General features: G+C 40.7%; 1 protein-coding gene across 6 annotated transcripts in view; it reads left to right on the top strand.

Annotated features, from left to right (window-relative positions):
• The window catches only part of LOC137132300 (girdin-like), a 62,919-nt gene extending 47,166 nt beyond the window's left edge, over window positions 1-15,753 (top strand). The window contains exons 24-38 of one of the 6 annotated variants that reach the window (XM_067514685.1): window positions 327-604; window positions 793-936; window positions 1,088-1,274; window positions 1,504-1,649; window positions 1,779-1,871; window positions 2,270-2,466; window positions 2,823-2,870; window positions 6,644-6,718; window positions 8,291-8,527; window positions 8,749-8,802; window positions 10,323-10,412; window positions 11,001-11,287; window positions 11,577-12,030; window positions 13,807-13,911; window positions 14,652-15,753. In XM_067514685.1, the coding sequence (XP_067370786.1) occupies window positions 327-604; window positions 793-936; window positions 1,088-1,274; window positions 1,504-1,649; window positions 1,779-1,871; window positions 2,270-2,466; window positions 2,823-2,870; window positions 6,644-6,718; window positions 8,291-8,527; window positions 8,749-8,802; window positions 10,323-10,412; window positions 11,001-11,287; window positions 11,577-12,030; window positions 13,807-13,862 (2,346 nt within the window). In that variant the 3' untranslated portion in view covers window positions 13,863-13,911; window positions 14,652-15,753. The other 5 variants (XM_067514675.1, XM_067514639.1, XM_067514648.1 and 2 more) reach the window with 5 other exon arrangements.
• Window positions 15,754-16,517: the final 764 nt, after the last annotated feature.

Genomic DNA, 16,517 nt, shown 5'->3' with positions numbered 1-16,517 from the left:
TCATTCTCTTATCTGCTTACCCTCTTTACCTCTTCTCCTCCAAAAGTATTTAAGAAAATATTTTTCTCACTTATGGCATTACCATTCTCATGTCCTCACCGGTTTTTCATCTCTCAATAATAATAATAATAATAATAATAATAATAATAATAATAATAAAATTTAATCAGATTTACAGAAATTTACCAATCAGTGAAAAGTTGCTACACAAACTTCATTATCTGTGTGTGTTTACCATATCTGTCCCTTATCTCTCACATATTGACTTCCTTCCACACCTCTCTTTTTGCACCTCTACACATTTTCTCCTCCATCCCCTCCTTTAGGTTGAAAACTCTACCCTGAACTCACAGGGTGCATCCCTTATGGCCCAGAATGCCCAGCTGCAGAGCCAGCAGAGCAGTGTGGAAGCCGAGCGCGAGGGAGCACTGAAGGAGAAAGACGAGCTGAGGGCCACCTACGAGCTGCTTCTCCGCGATCATGAGAAGCTGGCTGCACTTCATGAGAGGCAGGCGGCTGAGTATGAAGCTCTAATAGGAAAGCATGGTGGCCTGAAGAGCTCCCACAAGAGCCTGGAACAGCAGCACAGGGACTTGGAGGACAAGTGAGTTGGGGCTTGGGCAAATAGGATAGGCATATCTAAACGTCTAATTGGGGCGGCTGTAGCTCATTTGGTAAAGGCAATCGTTCACGGACCACAGGGTCAGTGGATATCTGAGTTGTGTATTATTTCCTGTTAAAACTAAGCTTTCTTTATGTAACATTTTGTAAAGTGTGTGTTTATGCCTGCAGGTACAAGCAGCTGCTGCAGCGGAGGGGAGAGTTGGAGGAGCTGGAGAAAAATCTGAAGGAGCAGCAGGAGAAGATGGCATTGGAGAACCAAGAACACCAAGCCACAACTGATCAATGCAGGCTGCTCAAAGAGGAAAATGACAGGTTATATTAACTTGCATCACTAGATTTATCTTAAACACAATGCAAGTTCTAATATTTTCCTTAAATTACAGTTCATCTGTCACAATTTTTAAATGTGCCTTTTTATAAGTACGCATCTATATATTGAGGAGTGCCTCTGCTCTCTACTCAGACTGAATACTACCTATCATCAGCTGCTGAAGGACAATGAGAACCTTCAGCTGGAACACAAAAACATAAAGAGCCAGTTAAACGGTGCCAAGCTGGAGCAGACCAAGCTGGAAGCAGAGTTCTCCAAGCTAAAAGAGCAGTACCAACAGCTGGACATCACCTCCACCAAGCTCACCAACCAGTGTGAGGTGGGGTCACTCAACTTTACTTCTCTCTTTGGGGTTTTCCCATTATGTGTCTGTATGCCCCTTTAATTTACACTTTTTAATTTAAGATGTTTGCTAACCTGACTTCTTAAGCCAGCTGTAATATGGAAGGTTAATCACTTAAATGTATATTAGTAGTTGAGCTGAGTGTCATTACATCTGATATTATTTTATATCATTTTGAGGTTTCATTTTAATATATCTGTTATAGTTATTGAGCCAGCTGAAAGGAAACCTGGAGGAGGAGAATCGTCACCTGTTGGATCAGATCCAGACATTGATGCTACAGAATCGTACACTGTTGGAGCAGACCATGGAGAGCAAAGACCTGTTTCATGTAGAGCAAAGACAATACATGTAAACCCCCTCATAATAATATTGCAAACATTTATCTGTATTAGTTCTTGCCCATAATTACTTTGTTGTTCCCTGCATGTTCACATTTGTCTGTCTTATTTGATCTTCTTTCTTTTCTCTGCTATTCAGAGACAAGCTGAATGAGTTGAGAAGACAGAAGGAGAAGCTGGAGGAGAAGATCATGGATCAGTACAAGTTTTATGATCCCTCACCTCCACGCAGGTAAAAAGAAACTTTATCCAGTTAAACAAGTTGTTGGAAGAAAAACTAAAAAAATTATGACTATGGTGATGAATCAGAGTGGCTCTAAAAAAGTAAAGGTATAATAGAAAAGTATAAAAACCTTTTTTTTTTTTTTTTTTTAATATTATGTTTGTTGTGTTGACTCTTATCTCAAAGGTGGGGCTATGCCAGTAAACTGGTGTGCATCAAATATTTATGGCCTGTGGAGGGTTAAACACCTGCATGGTGCAGTGTTGTTTTAAATGTTCAATCATCTATGAGCAGCTTTAGAGATTAAAACAAAGCTCGAGCAGTATTTTATTATTATTTTTGTTCAAGTTTATTTTTTGGTTTACTTCCTCCTTATCTCTCTGTCCCACACTCTGCCTCATTTGCAGACGTGGCAATTGGATTACTCTAAAGATGAAAAAATTTATCAAACCGAAGAGCCGAGACAGGATGCGCTCTCTCACGCTGACTCCATCTCGTTCAGAGTCTGGGGATGGTTTCCTCACGTTCCCACTGGACAGCCAGGACAGCTCATCTGTAGGATCTGGCTCCAACTCACTAGATGATACACTCACTTACAAGAAGAGTGAGTACCAAAAACAACATGCACAGAAACACAGTTGTGTATTGGTGTAGGCCCAACATGAAAATATCAGATCAGTTTGTTTCACCTATGTCTGAGGGAACTTGGCATGCTTAAGATAAATGAGACAATTTTAAATTTGACCTTACTCTATCAAAAAATGTGCAGCTAATTGAGGTATAAGATGCTGTTTCATACACAAATGTACATCTGATGCTGAATACTTAAGACACATACAATTACATAACCACAAATTTAAAAAACATACAGAGGTTATGTGTGTGTGTGTTTGTGTGGTTAAAAAAATAGGTCTTTCCTCCCTTAACTGCTCCTTTGCCTCTTTATTTCTCTCTGCAAAGGGAGGAGAGGGCAGCAGTCCCATGCCCACGGGCAGGGTTCTACCAATGGTATGCTGCGGATGTGTAGGGTGGGCGGGGTTTGTGACCCGACTCTCAGGGCATGTTTTTGTGAGTCCATTGTCCATGTCACTCAGCTGACCTAGAGGCTACTATTGAACTGCACAGCACTACTAGATTGGCTAAATCACAGACCTGGTTCTTAACAAGTCGTTTTCTTTGAAGCAATAGAGGAGTGCTTGCTTTCTGTAACCTTTTGTAATTGTTGGAAAACCTTTAAATTTGGTCAGGTAATGTGGGTAAGGGGTATTGATGGCTAGTAGCTAAATGGTCTGGAATCAAAAAAAACTCAAAGCGTTATTTTACTGCTTCTCATTCACACACTGATGGGGGAGAACTGTTATGCAGCTGGCCTACACTCACTGGTAGCAACTAAATTTGTGGTTCTGTGTCTTGTTCAAGGACACTTTGAAATGTTACAGGAGAAGCTGGGGATCGAACCAACAACCTTGAGATTGGTGGACGACCGCTCTACCTCCTGCGCCACAATCGTCCGGGGCGACTGTGGCACAGGAGGTAGAATGGAGGAGGTACTTGTGCTATAGGCAAAACAAACAAAATTAATTTATTGACATTAACATCTCAGAGATGGGAAGCACCCCCATGAAATGGGATTTTTCTGTTTTATCTTGATTTGTATCGATTAGATAAATTATATATCTTTGTATTAGCTTGCTTCAAGGTACAGTAAATGGCAGGTTGATTATTTTTTGGGGGGTACTACAGAACCAGGCTAACATTTCGCCTCAACTTCTAGTCTTTATGCTAAGATGAACAGGCTGCTCGCAGGAGCGTCATATTGAGCATACAGACATCAAAGAAGATTGAAAGCAATCAAGAATATATCTTATTGTTACAATGCATGTTGTTCTAAGTTTATATCGGATGCATAGTCTTGATTTGTTTCTTGGGTACTGATCAGTTTTAAACATGTAGGCATTTGTATGTTTTGAACCAGGTCTAGGTCACTTTTGCCCAACAGATCAATGGCTGATTAGCTTTCAGTTAAAATCAAAACAAACTGCTGGTCTGTGCAGTTCACCTCTATATAAACAGGAAATGCCCCATAATGTAGCATTATAGCTATTAAAAGGTGCAAAGCATTGTGGCTTACTGCGGGTCAGTGCAAGATGTGCCATATTTAATATAGGGTAGCCATGTTCAGTTATATTTAATGTAACTACACTCCCCTCTAAAAATATTCGAATAGTGAGGCCAATTCCTTTATTTTTTCTGTAGACTGAAAATATTTGGGTTTGACATCAAAAGATAAATGAGAGATCTACATTTTAGGATTTATTTCAAGGCATTTACATTTGGATCGGATACGCATCTTAGAAGATGCCACCTTTTGTTTGAACCCACCCATTTTTCATGTAAGCAAAAGTATTGGAACATGTGACTGACCGGTGTGCTTTGTTGCCAAGGTGTGTCCTATGACATTGATAATTCAAACAATAAATAGCACTGAATGTCTATGCTCAGTTTAAGATTTGAGTTTTGCCTGTTCAAACTGCATTTATAGTTGAGAGGTGTAGCCAATATGAAAACCAATGAGCTGTGTATGGGTGAAGCTCAGGGAATATGGAAAATCAATTAGAGCCATTGCACAAAAATTGGCCTTAGCCAGTACAACCATCTGGAATGTCCTGACGAAGACACAATTCACTTGTGTAGTTAGTAACAGACGTCGAATGGGAAACCTTGTGAGAGCTGTAAAGGGAGACCCTAAAACAAGTATTAGCGACATTAGCGACAACCTCCAGAGAGGAGGTGTGAAGGGTTCAACATCTACTGTTCGCAGCAGACTTCACAAAAAATACAGAGGCTACACCAGAAGATGGAAACCACTCATTAGCAAGAAAAATAGGAAGACCAGGCTGGAATTTGCCAAAAAGCTTAAAAAGTCTTGGTCAAGTTTTATGGACTGATGAGACAAATGTTAAACTTTACCAAAGTGATGGAAAGGCTGAAGTTTGAAGAGGGAAAGAATGTGCTCATGATCCCAAACATACAAGCTCATCTATGAAAAAAGTAGAGGTAACGTCATGGCTTGGGTTTGCATGGTTTCTTCTGGGACAGGCTCATCATTTTTAATTCATGTTTTATCACACGGTGGCAGCAGCACAATGAACTAAGAAGTCTACAGAACCCTTTTGTATGCCAATTTAAAGAAAGATGCAAACAATCTGATTGGGAGATCCTTCATCATGCAGCATGATAATGGCCCAAAACAAACTGCCAAAAGAGTTCATAAGGGGCAAACGGTGGAAGGTTTTAGACTGACCATGTAAATCTCCAGACTTCAACCATATAAAACAGGAGACTTGGGGGAGTAACCCCCCCCCCCCCCTGCAAAAAACTCACAAACAAACAAACAACTGAGAGACGCTGCAGTGAAAGCCTTGAAAAACATCACAAAAGAAGACATTAGATTATGTCACTGGGTCACAGGCTTGATGCACTTATTTCAAGCAAAGGATTTGCACTAAATATTAAGTCGTAATCACTTTAATCTATTTAAAGTTTATTTGGTCCAATACTTTTGCTTACATGAAAAATGGTTGGATTCAAACAAAAGGAGGTATCCTCTAATCTTCTAAGCTGTGTATCCAATCCAGATGTAAACACCTGGAAATTTAGATATCGTGTCTCATATTCATCTTTTGATGTCAAACCCAAATGTTTTTAGTCTACAGCAAAAATAAAGGAATTGGACTCACTGTTCCAATACTTTTAGGGGGGAGTTTATATGGACCAGCAGGATTACAACCTAAAGTAAGAAGGCTCTGTTAAGTTCCTTAAATCTCATAAATATGTGCTAAATCACACAAGAAATAAAATAAAATGTTGCCTTAACAACCATGTATAAGGATGTACATTACTACAGTATGCAATAATGACTTTAGTAGCTAGTAATTCTTTCTGGTCCTTTAGTCCTTTAAATCTCTGTACTGGAAAAAATATAGTCCTCCCTGTAACTGCCTTTTGACCTTTTAACCCTTCTGATTGCACCCTTTAATACTGTTCATCTTCTTTGTCCCATCTAGATATGGTATGTTTTCCCACTTATGTTGTTGTGTAATGTATGTAATGCTCAACAATCAGTTGGTAATGTAGAATACAACACTCATGACACCATGTGTTGTTGCTGTTTGTGTACTGATGGTTTGTGTGCATGTGTCTAAGTGCCCAAGTGCATATTGTAGTTTAGTTTTGTGTTTTTACACAGATGTCTGCCTTTATTATAATTTTGAAAGAAGTCTGTTGAGGGCATTTTAGTCCATCCAAAAAGATATTGAGTTATTAGTTATAAAACTAAATTACCACTATTCATTAACAAAGCTGGTACAAAAACTGAGGCTGAACAGGTTTAAAAAACAAACAAAAAAAAACAAACAGTGCATACCACTACAAGTTTTACAATACAGTGTATGTTTTCTCCTCCATTACCTTTTACTTAGTGTTGCTAATATATTATGTCCATGAAATAACAATAAAAGCGTATTTGTATAGACTGAAACACAGTCCTATTATAAGCCAAGTAAGCTTTGTTAATAACATGATTCACCCCCTAAGGCATATATTGTAGTGTCTGTTGCATTGCTGTCTGTCTCAGCTCTCTCCGCTGGCTTTGTTTGTGAAAAAGTTAACCACATCCCTCTGTTTTGCCCTCCTTTTTCTTTTGTTTTCTTTTCCTCCACCTCCCTGGGCTCGTTCTGTCACTTTCTTTCCCTTGTCTGTTTCTGGCTGCACTCTGACAGCTATAAAGTTGCCTTTCATGAGGAACAGATCCAAGGACAAAGACAAGACCAAGGCCATCTACCGGCGCTCCATGTGTAAGACCTCAGTTAGCTGCCATGCTGGCCTCCTCCGTCTCCCCTCCCTGTCATCACCCTAAGAGAAACAAAGAAGGAACAGCCACTGATGTAACTGTGCCTGCAGTGTGGGGGTGTGATAGTGTTTCACTAAATCTGCACAAGTGTGCATTCATTTGGGTTTAATTTCTGTTTAATATTTAAGACAGAGTTTTGAGTATTTCACAGTTGTGATGTCTATGATTTAGAGAACTCTGCACATTTACATAATGTTCAAGTGAAGTATTAGGTGCAGTCACTTTACTCCTGCATTGCATTAGGTGTCATCAGTGACTTGTTCTGAAAATATCCAGGTAACCCCAAATCCTTTGTAACCTCCTGCCGTCTTCACACCTTCCTGTAAAGTATCTCCTGTTGGCTTTAATTGGCTTTCACCAGTATAGTGTCACTTTGTTCTCACTATTAGTTAACAAATAACTAACACAAACCTCACTAACTTTATCTTAAAGCAAAGATCTATATATGTAAATTAATGAAATGTAGGTGCTTTGACAAACTTCTTTGACAATATGGATTTTCTCTTTCTGTGTAGTGTCATGTAGTTTGATAGTCATGTTAATTGAGTGTCTCATGTTAAAGTCAATCACTCTAAAATGGGCAGTGTATCAGGCAGCTTTGTCATGTGCTATGTGTTTCATTTTGTTTGTGTATATCAAATGAAAGACTGCGTGTGTTTGAGAGAAAGAGGGAAAGACTGCAGGTTTGCCTTTCATGTGCTTGCAGTGTGTGTTCCTGTTTTTCATTACAGCTTGATTTAAAAATTACTAATCCCCCCCCTCCGATCACCACTGCTCACACTCACCATGAAGGACCTGAAATGAAGCCTTTATTGTATCTGTATCTCGGTCTCGTTCCTTTTCTTTGTCAGCGTGCTGCATTACTGATCTTATTCTGCTGTGATGGATTTGCCTCACTTTGATCTGTTGTTTACAGTGCTGCTGCTGCTTCTCAGAGCAGCTCTGCATGCCGTCATGCTTCTGTACAGTTGTATATGGCTCAGGAAAAAAGTGCATAAAGGTGGTGGCCTCTTAGGATGGTGTTATCACCTGTCCAAAACATGTCTTTTAGGTGAACCAATAGAAAATCATGACACATTGTGTAGCTGCCATCTTTATGTACTTGGACACATTTGTATTATCATATTTGTATTGTTATGTTTTAAATATATTTTTATAGTAATGTATGCCCGCATGTTCTTTGAAATCTGAAGGGCTGGAATGTTGCATTTGGTGCATTGACTAGATAAATTTGTGTTATAATGTTGATTTGGACTTGATAATTAAATAATACTTAATTACTATTAAGTATTAATTGGAGGAGTTGAGCCTTGTGCTTTATAATCTTACTAGATTATTTAATGTAAAGTGAAAAAGAGTAAGCAACTTCTAGCAGCCTACAGGACTATGCAAGACTTCCATCCTATTCATTTTGTATCCCAAAGTGTCTTACCACAGGGTTACAAATTTTTTAGACATATTTAAAATAATTTGGCTATAAAATATATAAAACTCTGAAAATTTCCCATCCATGCAGCCATGAATGACTTGCTGCAGACTATGGCAGTGGCTGGGGGTCCTGGAGCCCAGTGGATTGGCAGCACAGAGAACTTAGAGGGTGCTGAGGCTGGAGATGGCAGCATAACCAGTGACAGCAGGTGCAGCGGACAACGCATGAAGGAGCTTGCCTTTTCTACCAACGCTATTGACTGTGCCACCCTCACCCTGCCCACTGCAGGGCACAGTAGGGCTAAGCTGCGCCTTCAGGTCAAAGGTCGGGGTGCTGGTTTTGTTTTTTTTGGTGGCTGATGTTTTCAGGTTTAAAAAAAAAAAATAATCTGAATGTATGTTTAGAATTTTGCTACTGTAAACATCCACCTTCCTACAGTAGACTTGACTTATATGATCAATATCAAAGGTTGTTGTTGTTGTTGTTGTTGTTAATATTAATTAGATTAAGGAAAAGGGGAAGAATCATGTTTTGTGTCTCAACAGAGAATGTCTCCTGTGAGGATGTTGCCAGCTCCCTAGATGACCCCAAGAGTCAAGGTAAGACTTGACTTCAATCTAAGTCAAGTGTAAATGAAATGCATACTTAATTGCCACATCCTCTCAGCACCAGCTGCAAATCTGAACGTCTTTCGAATCTACAGAAAAAAAGGTGGGTCACGTCTTCAGCACTGCTAGTGTTTCTTTGAGCTGCCTTACTGTGCTTTGATTAAGCCTGATCAACAGTTGAAAAAGCAATTTTAGTGGAGCGAGAGAGAGAGATCAGTCTGCATTGAAAGTAGGATTGACTTTAGGACGTTATCCAGGGCAGTTAATCTGTGGCCAGGCCAACTGCTCAAGAGTTCTGTGCCACTCTAATGTAGATGACCCAGTTGTTAAACAGCCACTGACACATTTCAAGCACTTAGGCTAAGACTACATCCAATTGCCCTCATGTTGTCTTAAAAGATTTGTAGTCTCTAAAGATCATTAAACCAGTTCTTCAGGACATTGGTGTAGCATTAGGGCCCTACATGGATTCAGTGTAGCTGATGGGTTCCCAGAATGCATTTATAAAATTCAATACATTATTCTAAGATTCATTTCCTGAGTATGTCTCCACTCTCACTCATCCACCATTACTTATAAAGTGCCAGCAATTAGGTCATCTTCAAGAGATGTTGTGTGCTATTGATTTTTCAAGCAACCTTTATGGCTGCCATGACGTTTTCTTAATGTTGTTGTGCAATTTAGTATATGTTTTGACCCATTAAGGCTTATTCGAGTTTGCCTTCTTTTTACTTTAGGCGGCAGTAATATGTAGTGTGATAAACTCTTCAACACAACCAGGTTGTGTTGCAGTATGATTGTACGCGTCTTATCAGGTGTGCAGGTACATAGCAGTGCTATGGCTCCGTGTCCTTCCCCTGTTGAACTAATCATTATGTGCAGAATTCCAGTAACAGTGGCTTATCTTTGAATGGAGTATCAGTCTGGGTTACAAGGGCTGGTTTCCTTGGTATAAGAATCTTGATGCTGATCAATAAAGGTACATTTTTAAGTCTAATTTGGTTTGAAATAATGTCACAGTCCCTGGTTTCCCACTGGAACTGTCCCTGCCAACAGAAGAACGGGCAAGGTCACAGTGTCGCCTCTCCTTTTCTTGCTCCTTTTTTCTTCTTTCTTTTTTCCTCACACGCAGTTTAAACAAAGCATAAAGCCATCAATTTCTAATTCATTTCTTATATCCCCCCCACTCTGTCATCCTTTATCCCATTTCATTGTCTGTCAGTTCCCCCTTTTCCTCGAGGTGAATTGGTCGTCCTTGGATTTATGCGTTCCTGTCTTTTCTGTCAGTAATTTCTTTGTTTACTGACTGGACATACTGGCGCTGCAGCCTGGCTCTAAGCCAACATTGCTGTCCCTCTGCCTGGCATGTGCCATCTGCTGTCCTAGCAGGAGCCATTCAGTTAAACTGTGCGCATATGTGTTGCTCTTTGTGTTAGTGCTTTGTGAGGATACATGTATGTTTATATATGTCCTAATCGTGTGTATGTGCGCATGTCTTGTCTCTTACCCAGCCTCCAGGCCCTCCAGTCTCCATAGCAACAGGACCATCAGTAGTAATAGTAACAATAACTCCCACCTCACCTCTCCCATGGGGGGCAAAGGTACGATCCCTCCATAAACTCCCATTTACTGCATGTCTTCTCTCAGCTACCCACTCTTATCTTTCTGTTTCTTCAATGACTTCACTTCTTCATAGTCTGTTGTGGCCTTTTGTCAAAATTGGATTGAAAATTAAGATTGGTTTGACCTGATTCAGAGGTTGAGGATTTTTGTACATTTCACTGACATGGTTTCATTTGACAAATCCAATTCTGGGACAGGTGCACTGTTATTTCACCATTGCACACTACTGATTAATCATTAAATATTTAACATAGGTTTTTTTTTAATATATTTACAGTTCACAGCTTATTGAAAATTCATCACACTCCTAAAGACTGTGTTGTCTTGTTCTCAGTGTAGTATGGGATGGAAAGTGTAAATGAGCAAGAACCTTTTGTTGTGAAGGTTTAATTTTTGTAGCTCTCAATTGACTATTACAATATTTTGCAATACCTCTGATTTGACAATGTAAGAATTGAAAATTAAGGCTTAGTCAATACTAATGCTGTAACAAGTGGTGGAGAAAAACTGTCAGTGACCAGAAATTACTTTTCAAACAATCTATCATGGCCTTCCCCCTCCCATAGGCACATTGAACGGCAACCTCAGCAGACCTCAGAGTGAGAGCAGTGGTGAGTTCAGCCTGAGTTTAGACCAAGAGGTGTGGTCCAGCAGCGGCAGCAGCCCCATCCAGCAGCCCACCTCCTCGCGCTCCTCCCACCAAAGCCCGCTGCAGCTGCGGAGGTCCCTTGACCCATCAGCCACCACCGCCACAGGCACCCCTGGCCAGTCCCAGATCATAATGACAGGATCCCTGGGTACTGAGGTGCTCTCCCTCCAGCAGTTCCTGGATGAGGGTATTGGTCCTGCTGAGGTGAGGGCTCTAACTCTGTTATAATTTATATGTTGCTCTTTATAAGTTTAAACCTGCAGACTCTGAGCAATTATAGAAACGTGGTTTCTATATTTGAAAATTGTTTAGTCAGACCAGCACTTAAGAACCAAATGATGATGTAGGAAAGCAGTAGACTGGAAATAACTTTTAGGCAGTTTCTTTAAAAACCTTTAAGTTTAAGAATATGGAATTTAGCCCAAAGTACCCCTAATATGAAAAGCTTTTTGATGGTGCTGTAGTTCATATTGTTTTTTCTTGACTTCTGCAGTTTGGCAGTCAGGAGAACCTCACTATAGACTCTTCTCGCCTCTCCACTTCTTCTGAGCACGTGCAGAAAGAACGTGTTTCCACAAAGGGCCGGGGCATATTGCGCTCATCCAGTGGGAAAGCAGCACCCGTTAGCTCCGATCGTCCACCGAGATCCTCGGGACAACCGGGGCGTCCAACTCTACGGAAGGCAGAGAGCACCCGTGTGAAGGGCTCCGTCATGCCCCACTCAAGCCTGTCTTCGCAAGGCAAAGCCACATCTGTCTCTGAACGTCTGGACTCGGCTTCATCTACCCTGCCCCGCGCCAGCAGCGTCATCTCCACAGCTGAAGGCACCACACGGCGCACTAGCATCCACGATCTGCTGTCCAAGGACATTCGTCAACCTGTGTCGGTCGACTCTGCTCCTCCTATTGCTTCTAACAAGACTGGGGTACGCCCCCAGCATACACCGAGTGAGTACCCCAACACCACCAGACTAAAGGGACCCCTTACCATCACCCCCACCCCCTTGCCAAAGTCGCTCAGTTTACCTTGCCATAGCATGGAAGACCCCGATCTCTCAACCCTTGAGTCTTTTCTCGGCCCTTCTTTCACTGTGGAGTCGGTGTTCATGGACTCCATCTTTAGTGAGCCTGCAGGAGAAAACCTCCCCTTCCTGTCTCTAAACCCCACCCTAGTTAGCAACATTAGTGGGCCACCTGTTACAAACAAAACACACCCAACTCCTATCTCAAATCACATTTTAAACCAAAATCAGGCCGCTCACAGCCAATCAAATTGCCAAACAAGATCCATCCCAGCCGGTAACAAAGAGAGTAATGATGGCATAGATCCTAACCGTGTGAGCAATTCGGATCACTCATTGAGTCCAGAGGACAACCAGTCTCTGTGGTTTGAGTATGGGTGTGTGTGAATGACAGGGATGTTATGTCATGCTGATCTCTACTTGAGACTTGACCTAAAGAGGGGAGAATGTATTGATGGTAAAGAAAGACGGTCTGCCTTCCCTGCATGTATTTATCAGAGCACTATATCTTTGTGTGGTGTGTTATTGTCATTTTGTTCTGTTTTGTGCTGATGGGTGATGGACAGTTTTTTCTTTTTTTGGGTCTTTGATCCTTTTTCTATCTTGTTCTGTTTTGAGGTGGGACTTGATCAACGTTCAGTTGTCCAACAGCCTTTGTCTTTTATGTTTATTTTTTCAATCAAATCCATTTCACTGGCAAACACTATACAATTATCCACTTTAGTAGGCAAATACATCATAGTTACGCTGAGTATTTGTGCATGTAGCTTCAATCATGAATTCACAGGGGGTAAAAATAAGGCAGATTTATCAAGAAATGAATTTCACAAGCTGCGGAAACATAGACTCACCTAGTATCTCAGAAGAATTTTTTTTCCTTCAAATTAAAATTATTAATTGTGTGGGCTTTTCACTTTCTGTTTAATGTAATGTTTTCATTTATGGGAGAGTGTCCTTTTCCCTGCTTTTAGTTGAGTTTCATTATCCACTAAACTGCATGGCTTTGTTGTGTCTGACCTGAAACCCTCATTTTGAATACTGTTATCAAAATGGTAATATAGGTACGTGCTTTTGTTTCACTGTTGGTGTGCATTGTTTTGTTTTTTTAATTATTTGTAACATTTTCTGTATTTTCTTTAAACATGTTAACTGGAGCATTTGCTCTGTGGACAAGGGGTTTTGTCCTTGCGGACCTTTTTCGGGCTAGTGACAAAATGATAAGCTTCATTCACAAAACGATCTAAATGAAGGTCACCTTTAGTTGACAAAGTGAAACTTGACACTGACTTTAAATACAGAAAGACATGGAAACAGGATTTTAGTTAGTTGTCAATAGTTTGCAATGTTCAGATTGTTATGTGAGTGACTCAAACGTCATTTCTTTTGGTTTCTAAAAACTTGCACTCAAGATGCACCCTAACTTGAGGATGGCTATTTGATAATATATTTTAGACGGACAAGATCTTGTACAGAATATTGTAATCAATAACTTATAATCAAAGATGAGCACTGTTAATCGTGCCTATCTAGTACAACCGTTTGCATTTAGATCCTTATTTATTTCTACCTTTGTACTCTATAGTTCCTTTTCTGAATTTGCTTTGTTGTATTTATCGTGATCTACAGTATATGCAGATATTTAGTAAATGAAACTGTGCATGTCATTGTCACAGATGTAACAAACATTGCCTTTGTTCTACAGATGTGGAGGGCAGAAAGGCAAAAAGCAGGAGTGGGGAGCCGCAGCAAAGCTGCTAAACACCCCCCTTCTACCCTCGTCTGTCAGCTACCATGCTGTGCGCACGTGGTGAGTGCGTGCTGCTCAAGTGGGAGGAATAGGGATGTGGGTGGGGGGGTTTGGTCTTGTCTCCATGGGAACCTAAAACATGGTGTAACAGATGTCATCCATCCTGTCGTGCACTTGCTTCCCCTGCTTCACTAAGCTGTTACCCCATGAACCCCCGGCCCCACCCCACCCCACCGCACCCCACCCCACCCCACCCCGCCTCGCTTCCCCCCGCCTCCCCTCCCGGGCACTGTCCAGGCCGTTGCCCACACGGTCCCTGTGGTGTCGAGGCCTGTTCACAAGGCCTGATGGGACCCTGGTCTGCAGGGCAAATGGGCCATTTAACCACGCTGCCCTGAGTGAATGGACACTTGCTTGTTTGTATCTCCAAATCCCCCAACCAGAGGAGTTCTATAATTCCAATAGCTCATAAAAAGCTTGCTCTGTGGCGCTTTATGTGTTGTTGCAAAAGGTGGCTGCTCAGTTTTCCCTGCTGGTGAATAAAAGTATGCTCTTTGTGGTTTTCACTGTTTGTTGTTGCTGCATGGCTTCAGTATAGCACTGAAATCCCTTCCTCAAGAATGCATGCAGATTCAGGCTGGCTGCAGTCGTCTCCTGTACATCACTTGACTTACTCGTACAAATTCCGATTTTAAACCTTTTTCCTTTGTGTTCAATTTTCTTTTACATTGGCTTTCTTGTTTTTTCTAACCTTTTCTTTGTTTACTCTTTCTGCTCCTCTTTGCTTGCCTGGGACTCAGAATATTGTGGCCTTGGAGCTGTGTGGTTGAAGCCTATATAGTTAATCTGCTGAAACCATCTGCAGTGAGAAAAGATTGTATTTTCCAGTTTTCCTCCTTCTTCCCTTTTTTTTTTTTTTAAAACCCAGACACTTCATTAGAGAAAAGTTGCTTCCTTCTCTGGTTTGTTTTTCTTCCTTGAATCAAGGAAACAAGAAAAATACTACAAAATGTTGCTGTGACAGTTTTTTTTTTTTTTTTTTTTTTTTTTTTTAAATAAAGACTGCTGTAGCAGATTGCGCTGAGATGTGTGCTTCAGTGTAATGGACTACAAAATGTGCACTAGTCTCTAAGGACCTAGATTAAAGTGCCAATATTCACGCAACAACCAAGAGGGTGATCCTAAACCAGACTCATGACTCTATTTTGGATCCTCTTTGCATCTTTAAAGTCAGCTGAATCTTCTGCCCAATGCCATGATCATACAAAATGGGCAGCATGCACAAGTGGGGACAAATGATTTTTAAAGCATGTCAGCACAAACATTTCTGAATCAAGTTTCTGTACTATCAGACTGAAGAATCAAAATCTGCATGGAGCAATCAATCAGCCAATCACCCAACCTCATCAAGGAGGACAGCATTTAGTGGTGGTTTTACTCACCAGGATGCCAAACGATCTTGGAAAGGAAGCCATGAAAGCGGAGAGAGGGGCTTCTGTTGCCTGCCAATCATGGGTGAAGGTTGTATGATCTAAGTGAATTTGAGACTGGTCCAGGGAGCGTTCCAGGTCACCTATATGACAGCTGGCAATCGTGGTTCATGCCACCACAGAGAGACTCTGAAACAACTGTACATGCTTCTCATATGAGTCCTATACTGTATTAACATAGATCATATTGCACTAGTTCATCTCATTTATTGCTTTCTGTCCTGCTCTGAAAAGCAAAAGAAGACCTGAAGTTCGGTAGAGTGGCGTATGGGTGACCTGTAACCTGCCCAGTACATTTGCAGTTATCAGTTTCTTTGATGTTGAACCTGATGGTAAAATGAGACCTGGTGTTTTTCTCCTTTTCCACTTTTTTCATAAACCCATTTGATGTAATTAAAATTCATCAAGGCTACTGTGTGCTCTTTTTGTCTTTTCGAACATGCAAACCAAAATGTCTGTTTCAGTAATAATGTCACAAATTTTGAGTGTTGAAATAGGGATGTGGTGAGAAACCTAAAATTCCTTTACTCTTTGAAATGTTGTTTTTGTTCCAATTTGGCTCAAAGCTGCTTTAAATTATACACCTTACAGTGTTATTGCTGCGTACATATTGCATTTTCCTACTTTCTACTAAAGCATATTTTACATAATATTAAAGTAGATTTTGCTGGTAATATGTAAATACTTTAAAGGATTAAAGTTGTGTTAAGGTGGTATAGCTGTTAAGAATCTCAATCACAAGGGGTTTCGGGGTGACATTTTTGTTGTATCGTCATCATTTTACTGCACATGTCTTGTCACACTGAGAATGGCTTGTTAATAGGTCAAGGGACTAAAGTCTGTACAGTGTATATTTATATGGTGTGGGGGCTGACCACCCCAAAGTCAGAACTAGCCCCTGTCTGGCCACTCTTACAAAAAGAGTCTGGCTCCACTTCTGCTTCTGTCCCTGGCATTAGTTGAACAAGTTTAGTTGTTAAATTTTATAAAGGATAAATATCTATTCTTCTTATTCCATGTATAATTCTTCTGGGTAAAAAGCTGTCACCCACAGTTCAGGTCAACCCTTACATTTTGTTGGGAGACTTGGGTGCCAGTCTCAAGAAGAGATGAGGATACGCTAAAGACCTGTGGTAAGCTTACTTTCTAATTTTACTCTTTCAGACCAAACAGACC

The sequence above is a fragment of the Channa argus genome, chromosome 1 (assembly GCF_033026475.1).
Source record: "Channa argus isolate prfri chromosome 1, Channa argus male v1.0, whole genome shotgun sequence".
NCBI lineage: Eukaryota > Metazoa > Chordata > Actinopteri > Anabantiformes > Channidae > Channa > Channa argus.
This window is presented reverse-complemented; position numbering and strand designations above follow the sequence as displayed.